Source organism: Gymnogyps californianus, chromosome 4, assembly GCF_018139145.2.
Source record: "Gymnogyps californianus isolate 813 chromosome 4, ASM1813914v2, whole genome shotgun sequence".
NCBI lineage: Eukaryota > Metazoa > Chordata > Aves > Accipitriformes > Cathartidae > Gymnogyps > Gymnogyps californianus.
The window spans coordinates 65727807-65755346 of record NC_059474.1 but is presented as its reverse complement, the minus strand read 5'-3'; the positions used below and the strand labels follow the sequence as shown (position 1 = coordinate 65755346).

The 27540-nt window shown below is 42.0% G+C and overlaps 1 protein-coding gene and 1 long non-coding RNA gene across 2 annotated transcripts in view; one reads left to right on the top strand and one right to left on the bottom strand.

Moving 5' to 3' along the window:
• The window catches only part of LOC127015981 (uncharacterized), a 34806-nt gene extending 33762 nt beyond the window's left edge, over positions 1 to 1044 (bottom strand). The window contains exon 1 of the long non-coding RNA XR_007766407.1: positions 1004 to 1044. This is a non-coding gene — a long non-coding RNA (uncharacterized LOC127015981). The remainder of the gene's footprint in view (positions 1 to 1003) is intronic.
• Positions 67 to 26394, top strand: KLHL8 (kelch like family member 8). The gene is made up of 10 exons (XM_050896254.1): positions 67 to 116; positions 9746 to 10070; positions 13371 to 13919; positions 16550 to 16736; positions 17433 to 17576; positions 18749 to 18860; positions 22251 to 22419; positions 22982 to 23141; positions 24155 to 24356; positions 24793 to 26394. Exons 2-10 carry the CDS (start codon positions 9855 to 9857, stop codon positions 24914 to 24916), a joined length of 1863 nt encoding a protein of 620 aa, XP_050752211.1. The 5' UTR covers positions 67 to 116; positions 9746 to 9854; the 3' UTR covers positions 24917 to 26394.
• Positions 26395 to 27540: the final 1146 nt, after the last annotated feature.

Sequence of the window (27540 nt, the reverse complement as noted above, 5' to 3'; positions counted from 1 at the left end):
CTCCCCGGCGCCGCGCATGCGCACCGGCTCGGCGCCCTGCCCCGCGCGGGCGCTCGCCCCCTGCTCCCGGCCGGCACTCCGCCGGACCCCGGCTGTCCGTGGCGGCGGCAGCGCAGGTGAGCGGGGCGGGCACCGGGAGGGAACCGGGTCTCTCGTTCCAGCCGGCGGGGCCAACCCCCCCCCCCCCTTCCCCCACAGTGGGAGGGCTGCACCCCACTCCCGGGCCTTTCCCCCGCGGCCGCGCTCCTGCTGCCGCCCCTCGCCGCCGTACCGCGCTCGTCCTCGGTCAGGGCCCGCCGTCGCCATGGTGGGTTGCCCCTGCCTTTATGTAACTCGCCCCCCCTCCCCTCAGGTGTAACGGGAAGCGGTCCTGCTTGCTTTGGCTCGCTCGGTCGGGATGGTTTTTCCTTCTCCTTGCAGCCCCCCATGTCCATTCTTACCCCTGAAACGGCCCTGTCCGCCTCACACCGCGCCGGCAGCCGGAGAGCAGGGCGGCCCTGACCCCGCTCCTGTGGGGCGCTCCTTCGGCCGCGGGGCGGGGGGATGGTAACAGGCCCGGCTCCCTTTCATTGCAAACGGCTATTGCCACGACCGGCGTCAGAGACCCAAACCGAGCGTGCATTTCTTGTAAATTAACCTAGAATTGGTGCAAATCACCCAGGGCTGGATTATGCCCCTTGCAAGAGCACGGGAGGCTAGCATGCTGCCTGGGCTAGCCTCTCCTCAGCATCAGAGGGCTTATTCTTTGGGAGACACCCGTGGAGTCCTGCGCTCACAGAGCTCTAGTTGCAATTCAAGCACAGAGGCAAAACCACACAAATAAGCTGACCTGGGAGCCCATTACATTTCAACATGCTGCATGTAATTCACTACTATGGAGACCGCAGCCCAAGAAACTAGTGCCCTGGTCAGCTTACTATTAACATCTTGTAACGGATAAGTAGAGTCACTTCAGTTAACCCAAACCAAATATTTCTAGTGTTAAAAAACAGCAAGAAATTACCTGTTGCTGCTGGGGAGAGCCTCAGGAGTTACTAGTATCTCCTTCATTCTCAGATAAACAAGAATTTCAGATGCCAGAACTCCACCAGTTCTTTATATTGACTGCTTGAGTTTCCTTCCTGCTTTGAAGGAAGGTTCTACCTTCGCATCTCCACTCAAGCCGATTGCTTACTGGCTGCTGGGAAGTATCAGTTAATCAAGCTCTTATCCATAAGGGATGTGGAGGTAGTTCACAAACCAAATAGGGCCTCCTAGTTCACCGATCTGTGTTTCCTCCTTTGCCTAGTTATTCCTATGTATTCTGCAGTAGTAGAAGTTATAAAACTCAGAGATACCTGGCTTTCTGTGCCTGTTGCAAAGGCTTCTGGAAGTATAATCAAGAAACAATTCACACGTGTATGACTATAGAAAAGTACCACAGCAGGTAAAATAGCTCATCAAATGTTAACAAGTTAAAACCACAGCAGGTGTGTCACATATGGCTTTGATTGCTTGTAATGGAGGTTAAGCTGTAAAAGGTTCAGGCACCCTCTTTAAGCAATTGAGTCCGAGGTTTTTGAGTTAGTTTGGGCTGATTCCCCATAATCTCTGGGTGAACTGTCATGCTATGTAAGAAGTGTGTCTGCTTTGTAACATGCTAATATTGTACCTGTAGTTTCTGTACAGCATGTGATTAGCAGTGTACTCATGACCGGGTTTATTTTATAAATTGTTAGTGAGATGTCAGTAGCCTGGCATCCGGTTTTCTAGTTGGCCATTTATTTGTAAAAGCAAGTTTAATCAGTGTGGTCACAAGAGGACACAACCATTGTGTAATTACTGCCAGTAATTTGATGCAAGGCAGCATAGTACTACCTTAGCCAGGGTCTTAGTTTTTCCTTAGCTGGCTTCACCAAACAGATTTTGTAATAATTTCCTGCATCAATAGTTGTAGCTTCTTGGGTTATGAAGCCTTTTATCTTGTATTACCTCTGCCCCCTCCTGATTTCTGACAGATTTTGAAGGAGCCTTACAGCTCTGGGACAAAAAGATGATACTGCTTTGTGGTTTGAGCCGTTTGACTTGTGAGTGTAACGTGAGGCTGCAGCCTCGGTGAATCTCAACTCTAGATGAGAGCATATGATGATGGTTGGCAGCTAAGGCAGAGAGCCCCGAGAGGATGGGGCTGGTGGGTGTATGGGAAATGGTGTTTGGCTACAGTTCTGGGATGCTCTGGTGGGTACCATGCCTTGATTTACATGTCCAGGATAAAGGGCAGCTGGCAAATGACTGACTTAGGAATTATTTTGCTCTCTGTTAACACTACTCAGGAAGGGCCTCCACTGTTGTGGAGACCATTAAACTATTGTTATTTTTAATCAGGTCCATCAGAGAAGACAATAGTGCCTCTCCTTGGTAAGGGCCTGTTCTGTGTTCTTACGAATGTAAAGTACTAGTTAAAATTTTTATTACATGTCTGTCAACGCTTCACTGTGCTCCCAAGAATTGCACTGATTTGCAGTGTTTTTTCTTTTGTGTTCTACTTTTTGGATATTCCCAAGGTTACCTTGCATAAATAAATCACTTCTTAATTACACCTGTATCTGCAAAGCAGAGTCCTTCTTTGCTATTTTGGGGTTTCTGATGGGTTTTGCTGATTGTTCTGAAGCAAAAGTAAATCAAGCGTAAGTAAATCATGGCATATTAGGTTGGTTGTTTGGTTTTGATTATGTAAAATTGAACAAAATTGTCAACCTGTCATCCCATAAAGCCTAGAAGACGGTTGGCCTTTCTGGTGTTCGATGGAAACTGGGATTAAACCTCAGTAGAACTTTGTTGAGCATATTCATGCGTTCAATCAAAGGAAGCAGGGAAGAAGCTATCTCAAAACAGGATTAAGGGATTGCCAGGCAGAATTATTTCCAAAATGAGATTTTATCTGACTATGCTTTTCATGCTCTACAAAACACTTTTTCTGCCCTTTTTCTGTTGCATTTTTCCAAGAAAGAGCCGTCCTCATTCACTGTTTGTGTGTCTACAGCACTGATGGGGTTTTGGTTATAGAAGCAGATGAAGGATGGTGCCAGCTGTACCCATTTCACTGTTTTCTGAACTACCTGTGTGACAAGTAACACAACACAATAATGCATGTCAGTTTTTGCTACAAAGAACCTTCGAAATACTGAAAGGATCTAGAAATTTTATATTAGTGTTGTCTAAGAAAATTTTTAATTAATTTCTACAAAAGGAAGCATGGCAGTTTTAAACAAGCTAAACCAGTTAGATGTGTGGTTTCTGATTATTTTTTTTTCCTGTTAAATTAACTTTCTGCTGAAAAGTAAAGTAGGCTTAGGCTTTTAATACAGTGTGTAACTTGAACTTTCCCATGTTTTCCAACCTTGTCTGATTTGACCTAATTAGCATGGCCATCTGAGCAGTTTTGCAGGAGGTTTCCATAACTCCTCTGATGGAATTGGTGAATGGAGAAGGGGAGAGCACTGAGGTTTTTCTACACTATTTCGTCTGTCAGTTTTTTCCCCCCATGTTCCTTCTTGGTGATGCAGCTGTAACCAGACTGAACAGCAAACAGCTGCTTGGGCAGTCCCTGCCAAAGCTGCTGCTTGGCTGCAGTTTGCACTGCAGCTGCCCCCTGCCCTTCCCACTTCTCTCTCTCTGTCTCTTCCTTAGCTCTGCCAGCTGCCCTCTTTTCAAATGTTCGAGTTTCCTTAGTACAACACAAGACAACAGCTAGACTTGTTCTGTTAGCTAGATTAAACTGGAGAAGATCTTGTCACTGCATATGCTTATCTAATCTTGTGGTCAGCAGCACCAGCGCATAATTACCCGCAGAGACTCATCAGGCTCTATATTAGACAAGTTAGTTTTACACAGCGACATGTACAAACTTGTATATATTTATATGGATGCAGTCTGTTTGTGCTTGAGTCACTTCCAAAACCTCCCTGCTCGTAGGGCTACAAACTTTGCATTTACAGAAGGCAAATTTCTCGTCTCCTTCAATTAAAAGGTGCTTTTGTTTTCTGAGTGAGCTAAGTGTCCTTCTCTGCACAGATCATGATGTGATTTTTGTTCGTCTTGTGGGTGGGTAACCAAAATTACATACAGGATAGTTGGTGAAACTTCACCTGTATCTTGATTTCTCCTGGACTTCTGCTGCCTTCTTCCCAACTTCAATACCACTGCTCATAAAGAGCATTGGATTTACGGTTATCATCATACCTCTCATCTGAACACTGCCTGGTTGCGGTTATAGTGGGAGTCTTGATTTTGCTTCTGTTCTGTATCCCTGAAATGTCTTCCTCCCTTGTGTCAGTGGAAGAATGAGGATGGTCCCCTCTTTCTGGGGCACTGTCCCCCAAGGTACCTGACAGCGGGAGGAGGCCATGTACTCTAACATCTAGGTTGGCTTGTCGACCAGGATTCCTGGGGCTTAATTTCATGACAGGGGAAAACAGAGTGATGTTCATTCGTGTCCTGCCACTGTCTAAGGTCTTCCATTTCTTTTTGCTTCAAAGTTGAGGTATTATACCTCTACTGAACATACGTACTCTATGCGACTTGAGGAATTTTACACTTAATTCAGTTTCAGATTTAGCTAGAATGTCTGTATCAAAATCGCTTCACTTCAGGATGTTACTGTTATCTTAATTGCAGCAGATACAAGATAACGTGCTTGTGCTCTGACCTCCCATCCCTGCTTGCTTTTTTAAGTTTGATAGTGAGGAATAGCTAGGAGGGGATCCTCGGTCTGTTGCCTGAGGACCAGCACTGAGGACCAGAACACCAACTCTGGGGTCTGGAACAGCTGCACTCTGGGAACAGCAGACATGATCAATATTTCTAAATATTTAACTTGAACAAGAAAATTGCTGAGCTGCTCTCAGCAAACAATAGTGAGCTATAAACAATGTGTGGTTTGTTTTTTTTTATTGAGACAGTTACTTCTTCATAGAAAGTGTCAAGCAGCTGTCTACAAGGAATAACAGATGATGTTAGGAATGAGGCACTTCCTTTAGTTTCCTTCGAGTCAGTCACTTTCTGTGATGGTCACTTACACTTAGTGTAGTCAAAATACTAGACTGTACCGAGGCTGGAAGACTTAATGCCAAGATGAAAAGGGAGCACATGTTATTGAGGTTTTGAACAGCCACGGCAGTGTTTTGTTCTAGGGAGGAAAGACTGTGTGTAAGTCTGCAGCATTCACCCACTACTAAACTAACCTCAAGTAGTTGGATGTTATTGTTGCATTACTGTTGATTTGGGGAGCAAATCTGTAAACTGCTCTTCTCTCTCAGTTTGTGGAGTCTTAGTACATAATTAACAGAGCATCATGCACACTAACCTAAATGCTGATTAATCCTCCTAGCTAGTGGTTCTTAAACTAGTGAACTTCTATATAATTAAAGATGTGAAAATACAATTTCAACTTCTTGCTCTTTTCATATGCTATCCCTTTAAGGCTGTGCAATGACAAAACTATTTACCATTCCATTTCAAGCTGGGAGGAGGAGTAGGTTTGGAGTTGAAATATACTGACTTTCATGACTTCTGCATGACCTTCAGATTTCCAGAGTTTAGTATCTTGATTCAAGCGCTACTAAAACTCATTTCTGTTCCGTTTAAAATCCGAGAACAGTAAAGGCCTATAGCTAAGCATTCAGATCAGCCCAAACCAGTATTTTCTGCAAATGAAACATCTGTTCTCTCCTTCTGTCTGGGTCATGATAGGTTGTATCTATCTCACGCTTCAATACATTATCTTAATATTGTGTTTTACATCTGTAATATTACTTCTCTTTGTGTTTAACTCTAGTAGTGCACTGTGTTGATAAGACTGGCTCTTCACAGAAGTTAAGTATGGTGGCGGCTCTTGACTTACCTTAAACCTCCAATTGAAAAATCAAGGGATTTTCACAAATAGATGATATAATTCATAAATTCAACAAATCATATACAGTGACCTGGCCCTACTTCAAAGTTAGCTTTACAGCTGTCTCATGGCTACAGCTGGTACTTTCCATAGTAGATGATGATTTGTTTGAACACTCAAACTGTGAGATGCTATAATTAAGACAAGTGGAGGATTTGTGGATAGATATCTAAAAAGATTTGGTTGATCGAGATGTATCACAGAAACAAGATGCTCCTGAATTGTTGACTTGGGGAAAGAATAAAAATCTTATCTAAGGTATTATTGTCTGTCAGAAAGTCTCATCAAAATGAAACTGAAGTGTGTCAGACTTGCTACCTGAGTATTTCCTTAAGGTTATATTAAACATGTTAATTTTTAACATGTCGCAGAAGCTTCTTTTTACCTGAGGAGCAGTAACTGACTTGCTCTCATGTTCCCATACACTTACTTGATATTGCCATACTGAGAGCTTCCTCATACATGTGATACTCCTATCTATGGCTATGTGCCTGAGTAATGGCCTTGGTCTCCTCTAGTGTGATTTCTAGTTTCTTCCCCTGCAATATCAAGTGTGTACGTAGTATGTACTAAGTATATAAATCCAAATATGCGCTCAACTTCTTTTCTTACAGGTGAGAGCTCAGAGCATCTTCAAGGGCTTCATTTGATATAAGCATCAGACGCAGATGAAAAGCATTGCTTAAAATCAGTTATGTTTGGCTCTTGTGTTATTGCTCAGTTTATTTAAAACATAAAAAAAAGTCACCACAGCAGCACTGATTTATCTTAAGACTCGTGGGGTTTGTGTTGGTGTTTACAATGGCATACCCAGAATAGGTAAAACGTACACCATCAGCCTCTTTCACAGTGAGACGCAGAATAGTTTTGGAAAGTATATGTGCAGTTGCAGTTAAAGCATGAGGATAAATGTAGCATATATGCCAGATGGAAAAACCTTATGACTTGGGAGCTGTGAACTATCTAGTAGTCAGTGGCAGTTCTGTCTGAAAGCAGCGTTTCTACTTGGCTGTAAAAATACTGTTAGGTGTGAGTAGCTAGGGAGCGGTGAAGTGAGAGTGTCAGTTAAGGACCAAAATAAGCAAGAGTTTCCTAGAAGTGTAGGCTATATCTTACCTCTGAATGAATAATACATGATGTTTTTCAAAACCCTTGTACAGCATTTCACCTTCTCTCTTTTTCCTCTTGCTTGTCTATGTTAACTTTTGTAACTTCAGTGGGTTGCCTCTGAAGCTCTGTGTTAGCTTCATATCTCAATGGTAATAGTTACTTCTTTGAAGGGCATGTTAAACAAAGCAAAGGTGGTGAGTACCAGTAGTGGAGGATTAATTTGAAGTTAAGAGAACCAAAATATCAAGATTTTTCCTCCTAACAAACTAGAAAAACATCTTAATATAGTTATTCGACAAATCTGGCATAAAAGAAGTTAAGTTTTCAGCAGAAAAAGGTATTCCTTGCTATAAACTATATAAATATCCTGTGATCCGTAATATCTTTGAGCTAGTTTGTGGTTTTGGAAGAAGTAAGATCTTTCTCTTAGATATCTTCTAAAGGAAGAATACTTACGTTGCTTCCAGCACCATTAGTGAATATTCTAGGCACGTTTGATCTTGCTTTAACCTGCCTGGCCCAGTGCAGCCAACAGCCTTGTCACTGCACAGGACATGGAGCTGGCAACAACCCTGTGACCTACAGCAGAAATGAGTATGATCGCCCTCAAGTCACTTCCTCCTCTTTCTCCAGTACCGATACATGAGGAGTTGTAAATTTAGTAAGAGGCATGGACACTTTCAAAATACCCCAGAAGAAAATCAGTTCTGCTCCCAGACATGTGACTTACATTTTTATTGTAGAAGAATTTTTTCTTACTTCAGTCAGTCCACTTCTTCCAACACCAGCGTCCATGAGCAGAAATCACTGAACTACAGCAATCATCAACTCTTAGCGTAGAATGAAGAATGAATGCATAATAAATTAACCAGAAAACATGAAAACCAAAGGTAGCCAGTGTAAGAGAGTGTCCTGGTTTCGGCTTGGACAGAGTTAACTTTCTTTTTAGTAGCTGGTACAGTGCTGTGTTTTGGATTTAGTGTGAGAATGATGTTGATAACACTCCGATGTTTTAGTTGTTGCTAAGTAGCGCTTCTCTTAAGCCAAGGACTTTTCAGTTTCCCATGCTCTGCCAGCAAGCAGGTGTGCAAGAAGCTGGGAGGGAGCAGAGCCGGGGCAGCTGACCCGAACTAGCCAAAGGGGTATTCCATACCATGGAACATCATGCCCAGTATATAAACTGGGGGGAGTTGGCCGGGCGGCGCGGATTGCGGCTGGGGAACTCACTGGGCATCGGTCAGCGGGTGGTGAGCAATTGCATTGTGCATCACTGGTTTTTTTTTCCTCCCCCCCTTCCTTTTTTGTTATATTCCTTTTCATTACTATTATTATTATTATATTTCAATATTACTATTGTTAGTATTATATTTTACTTTAGTTATTAAACTGTTCTTATCTCAACCCACGAGTTTTTACTTTTTTTTCCCTTTCCTCCTCCTCACCCCACTGGGAGGGGGAAGGGGGAAGCGGCTGCGTGGTGCTTAGTTGCTGACTGGGGTTAAACCACGACAGAGAGAAACACACTACTAAATATGCTATCCACAGACTTTGTCTTAAAACCTTACAAATTCATTTGCTTCCCTTGCCAAAATCTAACAGAACTCTTGCTTGTAAGCTGAATCAGTAACTCCATGCTTTCAAAGAGTGTTTCATTTTTTTTCTTGTGGACTTCATAATCTTCCACAAAGCATGTGGATGCACAGCCTAAATCTCACTGAGTTGGCTTTCATGACTTTTAGACACACAGAGCTGAAACTTAAAATATGCTACGAAACTGGAAAAAAATTTTCTCTTCCCCTACTGCTTAACTTTTTTTTGCAAATAAAAAGGTAGACTTCAAGCTTAACCTAACTGAAGATCACAGTAGCAGGAAGAGTAAAATATTTGAGTGACAGAAGCAGAAAAAGCCTTCCCCCCATTGTCTGTGGTATCCCTGATTTGTCTTTCAGCCCTGGGAAAGCTGTGATGTCAGTATAACTAAGATTCCTTTAGTCCAAGCTGTATAAATATTAGATACCTTAAATATCTTCAGCTAAGCTGGGTAAACAGTCTAAAATAAAAGCTAGCAAGCAGGAGCAGACTTTTGCGTAACACTCATTGTCATACTTTAAGTATCAATCTGTTGGATTAATAAGGTTGCTAGATAAAAGGAAATAATTTTCATTCCAAGATTTTTCTGTAAGTGTAAATTCTTGTTCTCTATTTCTGTAGCAGCTTTTTGTATTTTGCTTACATTTGCATAAATGCACAAAACACTTAAGGATTGCTTTAGCTTTTGAAGAGACCTAGGAAAGCTGAGTAATAAGTATGTACAAAATACCTGTCAGGGTCAGATCAATAGTCTGTCTGTGGCAGCAGTGATGAGAGATGCTATTTAGGGACCAAACGAGTACAGCTGTCTGTGGGCCATGTCCCTTCTCTTTGTCTGCCATCCACAGCAGTGAGATCAGGAATATTGGAAGATACATCCTTGCCTTTTCTTTTTCATGTCTTTTTCAAGAAGTGTGGGCAGCACGTTCACAAACAACGGCTTTTCCTACAGGTACCTGCATAGGATTCTTGACTGTGGGTCTTTTTTCCCCCCCTTCTCCTCCCACTTTCCCCAAGTAAGATTATAGGTAGTATTTATAACATGTAATCAAAGTGTTAGGTACTAGCAGTACCTAATGTCTCATCTGCTTTTTTTGTGTTTTTTTTAAACAGGAAGGTGAACAGAACTTAACTGCGTTTTAGGACTTGACTCCTGATGGGCTGGATTTTGTCTTGGTAGGAGTTTTCGAAGATTCAGTGGCAGTGAAAGAAGAAACAGCCAATGGCTTCAGAATCCATGGTCCCAGAGCAGGCAAAACAACATCTGATAAAGGGAAAAAGGCGGCAGCAACAGCAGCAGCAGCAGCAAACTAGGTCTTCCAACAGCGACGGTGAAGATGACATCTTTGTATTTGAAGCAAATGAAGCTTGGAAGGATTTTCACAGCTCTCTTCTTCACTTCTTTGAAGCTGGAGAGCTCTGCGATGTTACGCTGAAGGTGATATTGCCACACATCCATTGCATTTAACTGAAGATTAAGCTACAAATAAGTGTGCTGGAGGTGGCTGTGAATTTGGGCAGGGGTATGGAAGCCATAGAATACCCATTGGATCTGAGGCATCTCTAGATATATTCGTGGGTTTTTTTCTTATTTAGGAAGTTTATGACTGAAATGTAAACACGTAAGATATTGACAGTCTGAGAGAGAAAGTACATGTCTTTGACCTCACCCAACTTGCCTTCTAAGCAAGTTCCCACAGTTGATCAGTATATTATTGTGCAATTTCAGCTCCTTGTAGCCTCTTTGTTCTCACATGCTTTCATCCCCAAATTTATCTCCGTTTTTGCATTCTGTATTGCTTTGCTAGATCTTTCCTGGCAAACAGGATTTCTGGAACAAATCTAACTTCCAGCATTCTCAAAGAAAGAAAGAAAGAAAAAAACAACCCCCAGACAATTATGTTGTACAGCTGATCAAAGAGTAAAGGAGGAGGAGGAAACCAGCTTTATGATTCTTGCGTAGCATTGCTTTAATGCATTTTTTTTTGTAACTCAGCTGTATGTTACTTATACCCTGATCACAATAAATTTATATCTAGCATCCATAACAGTGGTTGCCAGCACCTACAAATATTCTTAGCTGGACATCTTAGTAGTGCAAGATAGTTATTTAAGAAAAAGAGATGAAGCATAGCTCCTATACCAAGAACAAATGACAGATGCCTTTAGGAGAAATTGTTTACCTGCCACTTTTACTATTAGATATTAACAGGGAAGATCCTTGACAGATGTGTGTCCCTGGTGCCCCCCTGGTAGGCATCTCATCTTTCTAAAATGCTTGGGAGACAATGGAAATCTCTGAGAGGAAGAGGGTTTCTCTCATTTCTGCCTCAGTGGACAAGAGGAGTAGAATAAGCAAGAACATTTGTCTGTTCTGCTTCACAGCAGATATTAAATTGCCTGTCACCAGGCACTGAGCAGGCACTAGATGCAGCAGCACATAGGTCCAATGGCTCATAACGATTGAGTTAGTTAATGCTCATAGGACACTGAATGACAATAGTGAAGCTGCTCCAGACAGCATGAGAGCCATGAAACAGAACTTGCCTGAGAGCTCATCATTAGGTCTTTTTACATCTGTCACTTTAAAAGGCGTTTGGGGGAAGAAGGTTCATGTTGGAACTCTTAACAACCCTCCTCTTCCCTTTTCTTGACCTCATCCTCACCTTTCTGCCTTTCCACCCGCCCTTGCAAAAAAGGCAGAGAGTCTTATTTTATAAACATAGTTAAATATATATTCCTGCTAGGGAAACTTGGCTTGGAAAATACACTTTACTGTGGCTGCAGTTTAACTTTCCCTAAGGTAGGCTTGTATTAATGTTCATTTGTATATATGGAGTGTGGAGCTACTTTGGTAATTTAAGAATATTAGATTGCATGACTTGGCTTCTAGTCCTCAAGTAGAGAATATAATCTATGGAGGCTAGAGCAACCTATGTACATCTTACTGTAAGGCTTCCTAAATCAGTGATTTTCAAGTAACTGGTAACTATATCTTGAACTAGAATTTTCGGGGGGCTTGATTTTTCTTTCTGTAGTGCTCAGGCATTTCTCATGTTTTAAGAATAACTACTTCCCTACTGAACTTTCTGCTTTTGTGCGTGACCTCTCATAGTGAGCAATTCTGGCACTGCTGTTGTCAGACCAATTACTGATTTAACTGCTGGCTCTTAAAATATGACAGTTAATAACTGGAGGGGAACTCTGATTTCAAAATACCAAGAACATGCTAGATATTTAAAATTACGCAGATTTGGGTAAAATAGTGAAGCCACTTAATTCAAAAGAAAGATCTAATTAGAGAGTGGGATGATGGGCAGAATAAAATCTCTGAAGGTGAGAATGACTTAGGAGCTTTCCCTGATATAGCAGACCAGCTGGTAGCATCTTTTTGCATCAGTACTATTAGTTGGAGCGCTGATACTGTAACAGTGATAAACCGTGGGAGCACACAGGGAGACTTCCTGTGCTCCAAAGAGTTAAATCTGGAATTTCACCTACTGTACTGCTACTGTCATATGAACAGCTCCCTGTTAGAAGACTGAGAGTGGCAGATGCATACCATCTGCTTTTCTCCTGTTGGTTTGGTTTTTTGGTCATTTGGCAGATCTATGAATTGTTCCTTGTGGAGTGATCTAATTAACTCACACTGAATCATCCATTTTTTCCTCTCTTTTCATCTGCGTACTCTTTCATGTGTGTTTGCTTTCTGTACTCAACTTACTGCTCACCAGGCAGGTTACACTTGTGTTGATAATACACACTTTTAAAAAGAGTAGAGCAACTATGTATTGAATCAGAGCTAGAAAAAACTCCAAATTATCCTTTATAATTTAATATCCTTTTTTTTCAAATTGCAAGACAGCTCACTGTAGCACCTTAACCTGAAAATGAACACGTAATTTGAGTCTGTCAGGGAAACTGGTTGCTTAACTCAGCCATCCCTTTATGTTAGTGCAGACTGCAGAATGACAAAAGCTGTAAGAAAGCACTCCTGTAACACAAATAAGTAGTGGATTGTTCATTTACCTTCAATATTTACATTCTCTTTTGATGTAATTGAATTCTAGAATTTTGTAAGTGAAAAACTTATTCTGCACTTTCTGATCAGAATTTTGAAAAATACCTTGTCTTTATGGGGAATACTCTATCTTTTGTGGCTAAACAGCTTCTAAAAATCTTGAAGTGCCTGGTAACTTTTAATAATCCCTGTAATAGCTGTTATTACTGTGGTTTTACATGAATTTGCTTCTATAAACAGCATTATCAATTCCTCAACAGTAGTAAAAGTCCAGAGGTTTAAATTAAGTAGTCTAAAAATGTCAATCTACAATTTCCCCTCCCCCCTTTAAAGTCTCTGAATACACATAAAACAGACAGGTGCCTAGCAGTCTCTTCCTGTCTCCAAGATGTATCTAGAAGGTTCCTAAGGATGTTTCATTTAAAAAAATAGGACACAGCTCTTAAAGAAAAGCAAGTTCAGTGCATCAGTGCTATTGCTTCCTTGTGTTATGGCCTTGCCCTACTCTGGTGGCCAAGTTACAACTCAGATCTGCTTGGGATACATTGATCTAATGTCAGAAGTACAGGGCAGATAGAGTTAATTTGTTTAAGCAAAATACAGTAGCTCAATGCATATCGAGTTCAGAATTCTTATTTCAGCTTCACTGTCCGTCCTTTCATAGCTGAAACTGACATTCCAGTAAAAGACTGGGGGTTTTTTTGTTCTTTTTTTCAGGTTGGTTCAAAGCTTATCTCCTGTCACAAACTGGTGCTAGCTTGTGTTATACCTTACTTCAGAGCCATGTTTCTTTCGGAAATGGCTGAAGCCAAGCAGACATTGATCGAGATCAGGGACTTCGATGGCGATGCAATAGAAGACCTAGTGAAGTTTGTGTACTCCTCCCGGCTTACTCTGACGGTGGACAACGTCCAGCCTCTCTTGTACGCTGCTTGCATTCTTCAGGTGGAACTGGTAGCAAAGGCGTGCTGTGAATACATGAAGCTGCACTTCCATCCCTCCAACTGCCTGGCAGTCAGGGCATTTGCAGAGAGTCACAACCGCATTGACTTGATGGACATGGCTGATCAGTATGCTTGCGAACATTTTACAGAAGTGGTGGAGTGTGAAGACTTTGTGAGCGTGTCACCACAGCACCTCCATAAACTCCTGTCCTCCAGTGACCTGAATATTGAAAATGAAAAGCAAGTTTACAACGCTGCTATCAAGTGGCTGCTAGCCAATCCACAGCATCATGCTACGTGGCTGGATGAAATACTCGCGCAGGTAGGGCAGACCGAGGTGCCAGGTGCCTGTCTCGTCACTGGTTTAGTTCTATCATCAACTGTTTGTACTTAGGTAGCTCTCAAGATGAAAAATGTTCTTAGCAGTTCGTGCCTCATCTGGTGGTCACAGTTGTGAGTTGACAGTGGAAGCAGGTTAGATCTCCTGAATATCAGGAAGAAGTCGTATTCTCCAGTTTCTGTAGAGAGAAGAGTACTCACTTTATGCTCATGGCTAGAGGGTGGGGAGCCAACAAAAAGCTGCATCTGTGTTAGAGCAGAAACTTCTTAGATTTACACATAGTGGAGAACATAAAGCCATCACTTCACTTGGTTTCATACTACTACAGCCTGAAATGCTCACTTCCCCTGCTGGTAACTATTTGTACTTAAGAAAGGAGAGCAAAGCTGTTGAGGAGGTTTTTTACGTGGCTAGGAAAGTAAAACTGTAATGGAGATGTATCACATCAAGTCGTGCTACTTTTAGAATGTTCCGTATATTTAATTAACAAAAGACCAAGTTGTGTTAGCCCTATGAGCAGGCTAGGAAACATATGTTAGACCCTTTAATGCTCACTAGAATAGCACTGCTGGTTACCTGTAGGATCCGAAAGCAGTTTGCAGTTTCATCATCTAGACTTGATGATAGTCCACTGCTTCTGAAAGAAACACATACAGGTATCAAAAGGTCACTCAGCTGAACTTTAATTTAAACACCCATCAGATCTCCTCGTGTCAAAGCATTAGGTACTTCAGTTATTCAAGCTCCGCATGTGCTGGTTATGGGAGTTTAAAATACAGTATTTGAGACAGGCATGGAGAACCTGTGCTGGGGAGGAGGGAGGTACATGCCACGCACTGCAAAATGCCCTGTGTATCTTAGCAGGTAGGATCAACTGTGCTGTTTCAGTTGTCACTGAACTCCAACTTGAATATTTTGCATTTGGCAGAATTGCTAATATTGGCATCATGTGAGTAACGAGCAGTCCACTAACATGCTGCTGTCATTGTCTTCATGCATCATTTTTCACATTTCCTGGTAAAAGATCACAACTGTTTATTAACTGTCTTCCAAAAACCTTCAGTTTCATCTAGACTAGCATGAGGTTTTTGGTACAGAAAGCTTCTTTAGTACACTATAATTAAATTTACAAGCAATATAATTTGAGATTTAAAAAAAAAAAATTAGATTGATTTTTATTGCCCAGTTGTGCTAGCAGATGAGATTAACAGCTTTATTCTATTCATGGAAATCAGAGTCTAGAACGAAGCAATGAAAAAGTAAACCCCTTCCTGTAAATATGGGTTGTTTGCCAGATTATATAGAGCCATCAGCTGATTTGGACATTATTGCTAGCAGAAAACATGACTGGGCTTCTTGACAGTTATTATCCACATCATAATCAGCCTTACGGGTTTCGCTGTTATAATGAGGTTCTGAATTTGTCAGCCTTGAGTTCTTACCACATCACTAACCTCATGAGTCTATTAGCAGGGCTACGGTGGTGCTTTTAATCAGCCTAAAATGAGCTGGGCCAAAGTAAAGGAAGAAGTGGTACTGAAAGCAAGTGATTAAGGAAGAACTGACAGAGACGTTTGCTTACTTGAAGACAGGGACACTTGTCAGCCATTTAACAGCACCATCCTGCTCTCTGAGAAGCACCGGAGATACTGGACTTCTTCACCATTGCTGCTGAGCTAACTGGGAGCTGCCTGACAGCATTGACTCCAAACCTTAGGAAGTCAGATGGTGGTTTACTTCAGTTCCCCCCTGCTGACACCTGTCCCACCTTTGCACCCGATTGATTGTACTTCATATTCCTCACTGTTTCTCTCACAAAGGACAAATGAAAGGTTTGCTGAAATAAATGACTGTGGGGAGGACATTTTAAGGCAGTCTTGGCGAGGCTGACCTTATTTCAGATCTGCCCTGTAACTGGGATTGCTCTGAGCAGTGACCGCCTGTAGCCTCACCCAGAAAGAGCCTTCCATTCCTTAGCCTGGTCACCGGCTCTCTTCTGGGGAACCACAGGAAGGATTTGGGGAAGGAAACAATTAGAAACAATTAGCTCTCAATGTTGGTTTTTTTTTTTTTAATCCTGTAGTCTGTCAAGTCCACGCTAGAGAAAGGTGTTACTGCACTAGCAATACCTCCTTAATAGACACTTAGATCATGCTGACAGCGTTTCCTTTTTGACTTGCCACCCAAAGAAAATGAACCATTCTAGCGAAAGCCCTCTTACACTGGCATAGCAATGAGCTGAAAATGCATACCCTCAGCAGACTAACCTGGCACAGGATATCCTGGTGAAGTCACAGATGCGGCCTGTGTCATGCCGGGCAGATGCAGTTGCAGTACAGGCAGCGGCACTTCTTCCTCCGCTCAGCCTGGGCCAAGGGACAGTTCTCCACTGCTGTTTAAATGCAAATAGTTGTAGCAAACGTTTGTCACTAAAAAAAACCCGGCTCATGTCGCTGTTACTCTGGAAGAAAAATGTGAAAGCCACTCTTTTTAGTGAAGAGCATGGGGCTGGCAGCTGGCTCAGAAGCTGCCATCTGTTATGCGTGCATCACTGTAAATGGTGAGACTCAGTCAGTTGAGCCAGTTACTCCAACTGTGTTCATTTCTGTCAGGTACGGCTGCCTCTCTTGCCCATTTGTTTCCTTATGGGTGTTGTGGCAAAGGAAGAGATTGTCAAGCAGAATCTAAAATGTAGGGATTTGCTGGATGAAGCAAGAAACTACCACCTTCACCTGAGCAGCAGGGCAGTGCCAGACTTTGAGTACTCCATTCGCACAACACCAAGGAAGCAGACTGCTGGTAATTAAATGTGTGTCTGATTATCCAGTAGGAAGTGGTGTGGAGAAAAGGTGGCACATCTGTGCAGGGTTAGATAGCTTGGTATAAATGGTTGTTAATGACAATGCAAAATTGGGGAAGCTATTGTGTACCTCTGGTAATTAGGTAACATGCTGTGTTTTCCTAGCAGAACTTTAGCAGTCATTTTCTTTCTTTAAAGCACTATTTATCCTGATCGGCTCTCTCTGTATTAAAGCTCTAACTGTTAAGTATGTTATGACCAGGCAGTATGCTCAAAGCTATACCGAAAACAATGGACACTTATCTTTTGGTGCGAGAAAGTTGAGCTTAACTTTTAAACTCTTTGGCTAACCTACACCGAAAGTGAGTGTTGAATATTAGACTGCAAATCCTAATTTTTACATTGTTATATTAACAAACAATGTTCATCTCCCTAAGCAAAATCACAAAAAGCATATTTAAAATATGCATTGTTTTTGCAAGAGCATAGATAGTTACTTGTCATAGCAGCATGCCAAGCAAAGGCCAAAATCCAGCATCCAATTATGCAGGGCAATGACCACGCCCCTTGAAGTGAAAAACAACTTCTCCCAAACTACGTAATTTTCAGTTCACTCTGCAACTGTTCAGTTCACTATACAACTTTATCCCCCATCTTCCTGCTAGTTTTCTGGAAACCTGTTTTGTCTTCTTCAGGTGTACTGTTCTGTGTTGGTGGTAGAGGTGGATCGGGTGACCCATTTCGCAGCATTGAATGTTACTCTATCAGTAAGAACAACTGGTTCTTCGGCCCTGAAATGAACAGCAGGAGAAGGCATGTGGGTGTGATCTCTGTGGGAGGTCAGTAATCCTATTCAAGCAACTCTATTCAAAAGGCACTTGTTTTCTCCTTTTGCTGGAATTGGTACTTTTACTAAATAAATCTGTCTTGCAATGGCTTAACTGTTGGCTGTTCTTCAGTTTAGTAAAGCTTCTTCCCCATGAAGGGGTTTTTGATTCTGAAACAATCTGAAAGCATGCTTACTGAAAAGACATTACTGCGAACTGAGAGAGTTGGGGTTGTTCAGCCTGGAGAAGGCTCTGGGGAGACCTTGTTGTGGCCTTTCAATACTTAAAGGGGGCTTATAAGAAAGATGGTGACAGACTTTTTAGTAGGGCCTGTTGCAATAGGACAAGGGGTAATGGTTTTAAACTAAAAGAGTTTAGACTACATATAAGGAAGAAATTTTTTACAACGAGGGTGGTGAAACACTGGAATAGGTTGCCCAGAGAGGTGGTAGATGCCCCATCCCTGGAAACATTCAAGATCAGGTTGGACAGAGCTCTGAGTGACCTGATGTAGCTGAAGATGTCCGTGCTCATTGCAGGGGGGTGGGACAAGATGACCTTTCAAGGTCCCTTCCAACCCAAACTATTCTATGATTGTATGAACTGTATATAGCCTCTTGCCTTAATAGGTAATTTTTTTTAATCCATTTATAAAGAAATGGCCTTACACAGTAGAGTCACCCAGAATTTGCTAGTACTCATACTAGCTCCCTTCATACTTAAATCCGTACAGGCAAGTCACTAACACCATAACTCTTCCATCTTCTGAAACCAGGTCCATGCAGTCCAGAGCAGCTTAGCACCCATGACACAACTTTTCCTTGTACATAGTACAGCTGTGTTGCTGCAGCAGGACAGAGATCTTATTTTCCCTATAGAAAATCTGGAGAGACTGATATAAATGTCCAAAACTGATCTGACCTGCAGTACTCAAGTTATGGGTAGATTTTTTTGTCTACGTATCTTAAGCTTTGTATAAAAGTCCATGTTAGAACAGATCTCTGGTTGAATACAGCATATAAAAATATGAAGTCTGTACTTATTAAAATCCTGATATTGAAAACATTTGAAAACTTCAACCTTTATTTGAGCTTTTTGTCTCCACGTAGGCAGGGATATTACATAAATGAAAACTGAAATGTTGCCAAGCAATCTCTGTATTGAAAGATGTGTACGTGTTTCAGGTAAAGTCTATGCAGTAGGTGGACATGATGGAAATGAACACTTAGGAAGCATGGAAGTATTCGATCCTCTCACAAACAAGTGGATGATGAAGGCATCAATGAACACGAAGAGGTATGTGTCCCGTGATCTAAAATTTAAGTCCTAGTCTGTGATATATCGTTTCTTGCTGATGCTGAAAAATATCATGTCTGTCCTGCCTTTATTTGGGTTTCCGAACTGTGTTATTTTTAGGAATTTTTTTTTTTTTCCTATTTTGGGGCTTTGTGCTATCAAACACTTTTATTTAGTAGCTGTAAAGCAAACACAAATCTGCACCACATACTTGCATACGTCACATATTTGGACAAAGTTGTGTGTAACAAACTATAAGTATTTCAGTGCAAAACTGCATAATCCCTCTCTCTAGGGAGAGGCCCTGGTTGGTAACATTGGTATATTATGCTTTGGCTTTCTTTTGTCCCTCCGTTAACCTTTTCTTTTTTTCTTTTTTTGGGGGGGCTGGCTTCTGGAGCAGAGAGCTCTTCTGCTCCAGCTGTGCTTACATTCTGATATCTAGGGCCTTTATGCTATGCCTGATAAAGAACTTGAAACTGATTAACTGGTTCTGTGAGTTTTTTGCTCTTTTTAAGAATGAGCAAGGTAACTGCCAGCAGAATATGCACAGTGAAATACTTCATGCCCAGGAAACCAATAGCTGCCTGTGGTTTTGCCACAAAAGGCTGGAAGCACTAAAACACTGAAAGTCAGATTGAGCATTTTTTTTGCCTTTTGACATTTAAGATTCTTTTAAGGAGCTACTGGACTCACAGATCTGTATTTTTGTTTCTGCTGTCATTTAAATCAACCTCCTTAATTCCACATTCCATTTCGTTATTTGTTGTTTCTAAAAAGCATCATGTACAAGTAGGAGTAAAATACTGAGCATGGCTAAGTCCTAAAGCTATTTGTAGCTGTGACCTAATCAAAGTAGAAGACCCAGACTCCCAGAAGTGGCTTCTTGCTCCTCTTCCTTCCTCCTGCCACCACTCCAGGGCATATTCTTGGCAAACATCAGCCCTAGATTTCTGTGACAGTTCTTACTCAGTACCTTGGTAAATGAAAGGGCTGCTGTGCCTTGGCTGCGCTCCACTCCTCCCATTCACGGAGGTGGTGTCGGAATACTTAGTTGAGAAAAAACTGCCACCATTGATGGTGTCTATGTTATCTGCTGAGGCAATTTAAGATAAGCCCAGGATATTGCCACAATGTTTGTTCTGTAGAAAGATTGTGCCTCCCTTGCTCCTGCCTAGGTCTCTGCAAACCTGCCCTCTGTGTAATGAGACAGGAATGTTCTCAGTGAAATGGTAAATCACCTGTCTTGGTAGTTAAAGCAGAAACTTAATGCTTACGTTCTAGCCCATACTTTTCATTTTGTAGTACTGATTGTACTCTTATAGTGGTAGATTCAGTAGAAAAAGTTCTGACAACTATTTTAACACAGACTTAATAGAAAATAACAGAATGGAAGAAATTGCAATTAAATCTTGCTAGAGTTCGTCATCTAATATCCAGCCCAGGTTTAACTTTTAATATGTATTAATATCACCCCCCAAAAATCATTCCCAAATTGTAGCAGCAGCTATACCAACAAAGTTAAAACCAGCAGGTTTTGATTCTCCATCAGATTCAATAAAACAAGACAGGAGGTGTAAAATTCAGTACTGAGATATAGAAATCAAATAACTAAGACAATCTCATATATCCAAGTATGTAAGTAGAGGACTTGGGCCTTAGGTGACATTCAATCAAAAGAGTATTCCATGCCCCCCTGATTTTTTTTTTAAATTTTTTAAACAGGAGCTTTGTCTTTTTGCAGTCTAAAAATAGTCTAGCTGCAACAGTCCTGTTCACGGATCACACAGTAACATACAGGTGCCTGGGAAAGCTGAGGTGAAGTTAAGATAAAACTCTAGAGCCTCTCTAATGGGAGGCTGCAAACATACTGTCCTCCAGCAGGCAACCAAACACCACACAGCTGTTCGTTCACTCCCCCCCTGCAGTGGGGTGGGGAGAGAGTTGGGGAAAAAAAAAAGTAAAATTCATGGGTTGAGATAAAGACAGTTTAATAGGACAGAAAAGGAAGGGAAAATAATAATAATGATAAAAGAATTAGAATATACAGAACACATGATGCACAATGCAGTTGCTCACCATCTGCTGACTGATGCCCAGCCAGTTCCCGAGCAGCAGCCCCCAGCCAGCTTTCCCCCTAGTTTATATGCTGAGCATGACATCATATGGTATGGAATATCCCTTTGGCCAGTTTGGGTCAGCTGTCCTCGCTGTGTCCCCTCCCAGCTTCTTGTGCACCCCCAGCCTACTCGCTGGCGGGGCAGTGCAAGAAGCTGAAAAGTCCTTGACTCAGAGTAAGCACTGCTCAGCAACAACTAAAACATCAGTGTGTTATCAACATTATTCTTATCCTAAATCCAAACCACAGCACTGTACCAGCTACTAGGAAGAAAATTAACTCTATCCCAGCTGAAACCAGGACAGTACCAACCCCTTACTCTGTGCCATCTACGTCATGCCCAGGTCCCACACTTTCCAATACATCCCAATTAATCACCATCACTTTTCCTGTCTTTTAATATATACTCACAGATATCATTCCCTTAGTCTATGGGCCATCCCTCTTAAAATGTCTGTTGAGTTCATTTAGTCCATGACTTTGGGCTCCATCTGTCATAGTAGTCCTTCAGGGCAGGAGTGATGGTGTGTGGTGTTGGATTGTTGCATGCTGAAGCCAGTTCTGGTTCCATCACCACTGCACTTGTCTGGTTTCATCAAAATTCATTCTTCATTAATCTGGGTAATTCTTACTGTAATACCGTTCATATGGCATATAGCAACCATAGTAGCGATGACATACAGTATTATATAGCAATTAACATCACACAATTAAATAATTGGCTATTCTCACCCAGAATCAAATCCCCTTGAGGTACACATTGGACTTGCCCATCCTTCTGCATCACCCACCAAGTGCACCCAGGTCCTTGAGCAAAAGCAATCCCACAGATGGGTCTGCCTTTGCCCGAGGCGGGAGTAACCCAGACTGTCTTCCCAAACATATTCTTCATGTGCACTACAGGGACCTTATCCTCTTCTACAGTACATGGAAGTTTTGATTGGGCAGGGCCAGCTCGATGGGCAGATCGCCTAGTGCTGACTAACCACGTGGCTTTTGCTAAATGTGTGCCAATATTTGAATGTCCCACCCCCCATTGCTCTCAGTGTAGTTTTTAGCAGTCCATTGTATCGTTCGATTTTCCCAGAGGCTCGTGCAGAGGGCCAGCCACAGTTACTGGTCATTATTTATTATAAACTTCACTTTTTAAATTTGCATTACTTTTTTCCCCCCAGTTTGAAACAGGTGCCAGTCAGGTAACATTGCACTTGATGCGTCTTTACTGTTCCTTAAGGATTTGCACTGAGGTACTGATCCTATGGTTTTCTTAGGAGAGGAATCGCTCTTGCCTCCCTTGGTGGCCCCATTTACGCAATAGGAGGTTTAGATGACAACACTTGCTTCAGTGATGTGGAAAGATACGACATTGATTCTGATCGATGGAGTGCAGTTGCTTCAATGAACACTCCCAGGGGAGGAGTTGGCTCCGTAGCCCTTGTGGTAAGTGACTGTTTCCTCCCAAGTCGGGGCCAACTGAGGAACCGACCTGCTTCTCAAATCTGCTTTTACAAGGCAGAACACAAGATTTTAAACAAAATGCAGCTGGTGGGTCTGAGCACCTCTGGTCATCAAAATCCTATGGAACTGTGCAAAAGGTGAGGATATTTAGGCTAATACTCGTATCAAATGGAACTGCACTCCCTGCTTCAACAGTATTTGAGCTACTGGGAGCAAGTACCAGGACCCTTCTAACAACATCAGGCTAATGCTTCATGTCTCATTCAGAAGACTGGTTTGTCATGGTTACTATGTTTAAAGGTACTGAATGCATCTGTGTACTCTGCAAGATATCTGCAACACTACGTAACTTTTTAACTTCTTTAATTGGAAGATAGCGTTTACAAGTTGTTAGGTAATTAAGTCTGTTGTTGGAATTCTTAAAGTAAATAATTAGGACTGTATGGATATACCATGTTTTCCTATAATTTTAACATTGCTTATGACAAGCTGAGTAAATACATACACATTACAAATAATCTTTCTCTATACAACTGTTTTCCAGAATCATGTTTACGCTGTGGGTGGCAATGATGGTGTAGCATCTCTTTCCAGTGTGGAGAAATACGATCCCCATTTGGATAAGTGGATAGAAGTGAAAGAGATGGGTCAGCGAAGAGCTGGCAATGGTGTCAGTGAGCTCCACGGCTGCTTGTACGTTGTCGGTGAGTAGGGATATGGCATTTCATAGTGCTGTTTCTGCCAAGTGCTGGCATTTGGCAGAGGCTGTTGTTGCTAGAGGAACTGGGGAACAGATAGACCTGACCTGTACTTTGTGTTCTTGGGCAGGAGAAGCAAGCAAGCACAACCAGGGCACACTCACATGAAGGTATGTTAGCGAGGAAATAAAAAGCAGTTCCTAACCCACATTTCAGGAGGGCTGTACTGTTCAGGACAATATGTCTATATAGAAAATCCTCTCGAGACTCACTAATCTTCAGTTTCCTTTTAGGAAAATGATTCTTAAGTTCACGCACTGTTAAAGCACTCTTGCTCTATACTGAGTGTAGACAACAGTAGCTTTTTCGCACGGTGATTACACTTATTCCACAGCCCGTTGTCCTAGGCCTGTCTTGTTCTGCTCTATCTTGCATTTACCTGCTTTCCTGAGGGAGGAAGATGCCAGGTAGGTGTGCCATAGTGATAGTTGCAGAGCTCTGCCCTGTGTATTATCATAAGCGATTAAAAACGTTTCGAGTAAAATGCTCCTCTGACAGCTGCCCCAGCAGCAAGGGGAATGCATCACTCAAGTCTTACCTCAGGATTTTTTTTCCTACTCAAGTATTCAGCAATGCTGTAATTTGAAAACACTGCAAGAGTGTGTTTTGCTTAAGCCAAAATAAGATCAAGACCATCCTTTTACTGGTCTTTTAGTTTTTTTCTATTCCAAATTAGAAGCTGTTTCATTATAACTATGTGTAAGATGAATTCAAGGAGAAAAATAATAGAAATACCTCTCCTTACAACTTGAGTAGAAGAAAACTGTCACCCTTGGTGATGCTTGTACGGTGACAGGAGGGAGAGCTGTTAATTTTAGGAGCTTGTAAAATTCACATAAATGAATTTTTAGAGCTGGACACTAGCCCACTGAATCCTGAGAATAGCCTGCTAATGCCAGTCCTGGATATCACCAGCACTAGAAGTGGCTAAAAACTGATAATGTGATGATTCTTTGCAGGTGGCTTTGATGACAACTCTCCACTGAGCTCGGTGGAGCGGTTTGACCCACGCAGTAACAAATGGGAATACGTAGCAGAGCTTACAACTCCAAGGGGTGGCGTTGGCATAGCGACACTGATGGGTAAAATTTTTGCAGTTGGAGGTCATAATGGCAACGCGTACCTGAATACAGTGGAAGCATTTGATCCCATAGTGAATAGGTAATTTAAATTTTTTTATTTGGCTTAATAAGACAATGAAATCTGCGTACATGAAAACACAACATAATAGAAATAGTGTGCAGCAGGAGCCTATCTGTTGTTTCCTGGTAATAACTGAGTAATATCCATGACTAGCGATGCAGGAGTGCTGCTTATGCCACTAGGTGGTTCTTGTAAATATTTAAGCACCTCCTCCTCCTCTCCATCCCTTGTCCTCTTCCCTTCATTCAGTGAGAATCTACATTCTTCTGGTTGTTTCAGTCTGATTTTGCACTAAGTTTACCAGAGAAATAATAATAATAAACTAGCGGGGTGTATTTTTGTGCAGAGTAAACAGCTAGGCCGTATAATGGAATTTCAGACACAGAAAAGAAATACTTTCAAGTTGCTCAGAAAGGACAGGAACTTACTTTTTTTCCTCTGCCATCTTCTTTAGGTGGGAACTCGTCGGCTCTGTGTCACACTGCAGGGCAGGGGCGGGTGTGGCTGTGTGCTCTTGTCTCAGCAGCCAAATCCGGGACGTGGGCCAAGGATCCAGCAACGTTGTTGACTGCATGTGAGCTGTGCTGCCTCCTCCAAATTCCAGAGGAATGATAGTAGGGAGGCACTGCGGAGCTTTTAAACACCGTGTTTTGTATGGTAGGTTAAGAAATAAAAACGATACATTTTCTTTGGGAAAATGTTACCTTCTACAACTATAAAGCTTTTAATGGCTTTCTATCAATAATGATACAGAAAAGCCTGTGAAAACATGGAATAAAAGTGTGACTCACAGGAGAAAACCTGCCAAGAGCTGCAATCATCCCATTTTTGAGAAGTTGTAATGTCAGAATCATTTGAGGCATCTGTTGCAAGGACTCATTATTGAACTGTAAACCAGGCATGGGGTGAGGAGAGCAGCAGTTAGTACTGCTGAGCCTTACCCAACAGCCCTGCTACATGTTTTCTGGAGGACTCGAGCGCCATGTAATATAACTTATTTTCAGGAATGTAGTCTTAAACATTTCCTAATTGTACAAGAGCTTTGTAACACAAAGCGTCTCAAGTTTTAGAAGGTAACGACATCCCTGTTGCACACTCAGATAACTGGAGCAGAGAAGTTCACTGTCCACCTCCCAAGGGACTGCTGGCAGCAGTGGAAATTGCAGGTACTTAGTATGAAACCTGTCTTTCAAAGTACTTTCACAAGCTAATACACTTGTTAGAAAGCTGAAAAGATTTTTGACCTGAGTTTAGCCACTGGAATACTGGAATTCCCAAATCTTCAATAACATTTGTAGTAACTACCCCCCCTCCCCCAAAAGGCACATTTCTGTTGGGAGATCATTCCTGAAGTAACCAGTGTAATTTGTCCTAACTTTGAGATGATAGTGTGTGAAAATGTAAGCTTCAGTAGTGTCTGAATCACTGTTTTTATATGAAATGGAAACATAATAAGAGTTGCGGTATTTTGTAAAGACCTTTAAATGCAACTCTAGGAGATGACATGTCCAATTTCAGTATCCCGTAGCAACTCTGTGGTAATTCTAGAGGTACTGGCTCTTTTAAGGTAGCTGAGCCAGGAAGATCTAGCCTCAAAACAGGTAGATGACTTAAAGCTTACATAAACCAAAGAGAATCAGCAACAAAAAGAATTGGAAATAAACCAGTACTTACATCAAAAATTGAAATAGGGACTTGACAGTGCTGTTTACAAAGGCATCTTGTTACGCAGTCAGAAACCCTGAATTCCGAGTAAAGTCCAGCTGGAAAGACTGCAGATTCCTGTTCCTGCATCACCTTGAACAGACCAACAACTGACAATCCTTTGTGACCAAAGTTTCATGTTACCAGGTTGTTCCAAGTGACCAGGGAGAGCAGCAAACTTCTCTGCATTCAGTACCAAGCAAGAGGCAGGACAGTATGAGCATAAGGCACAGTCATGTTTTGCTGTTGAGTTACCATCATTTAGCTTTTCTGTTTCAAATGGCTTGCACTTTGGTAGCACCCAGGGACAAAGTGAACGGTACTGTAAATAATGAAACATTGCAATAAAAAATTTGTACTTCAAAGCACCTTGTTTATAGTATGACTGGAGCATGCTATTGTGGGGAAACACTACAACATTGAGTATTTTTTGGTTTCTGCAGAGTAGAATTCTCAACGGGAGGCCTTTGTCAGCAGGGAAAATCCTGTGTTACAGCCGTGAGCCGTACCACCCTGCTACTGCCCTTGCCCCTGTGCAAGGATGTGGTCACCCTTGTGGCTCTTGTTCTGGCTAGGAGGGGTGGAAAGAAGAGGTGCAGGTTCCCTCTCTGGAACCAGATGGATTCTTCTATGGATGTACTGACTAACAAGAAAACTTAAGGGAAAAAAAAAGAAAAGGCAAGTTTTCCACAAAGTAACACGGAGTGTGAAACTGAGTAGCCTCACAGTGCTGCTTGCCAGCTGATACATTTCTCCTCTTGGTGGGAAAGTGCTAGCACCCATGGGTGCAGCCTGTGAGTAAATCACATGCATCTGGACCACGCTGACAGTGTGTTCAGGAGGGAAATAAGGTTACAGCAAACGCACTGGGATTCTGTACGGTGTGGGAGGAGCTCTGCTGCCGACCCTGTAGATGGAAGTCAAATGGTACTGGGTCTGAATATGATTGAAAGACAGACACTTCTGTTGTATTTCAATTTGTGCACACCCGCCCCCCCCCCCCCCCCCCCCCCCCAATTTGTGCTTAGGCTTCTGGAGGCATATCGTTAACGGCTGGCAGGAAAACTACAAAAAAGTTTACAAGGAACAACCCTGTTGCCAGTGTAGTGGTGTCCACATTATTAATCTTAGATGGTACCAGAACTACAAATATTTTGTACAGAACTGTTTTTAGAAACACTATTGCTGAAAATGTGATAATGATGTCAAAAGTATAAAAAAAAAAGTATAGGATTACTGTGGCAACAAACTGTAATGACTTATGTGCATATAAAGCTGTTGTATAAAACGCTAGCAAACTCGTTTTTCTTCTTCCAGTACTGGCAACAGGATAATGACGACAAAGAAGTAACCCCCCCCAGGCTGAGGGAACAGAGCAGCCCACCCTGGTTCCGCGTGGTGAGGCAGCCCTCCAGTGGCAGCAGGCCCTAACTCCCACCGCGTCTTCTAATTTAAAACTAAACTCTGGATTTGTGATAGCGAAGTCTTTAAACATTCA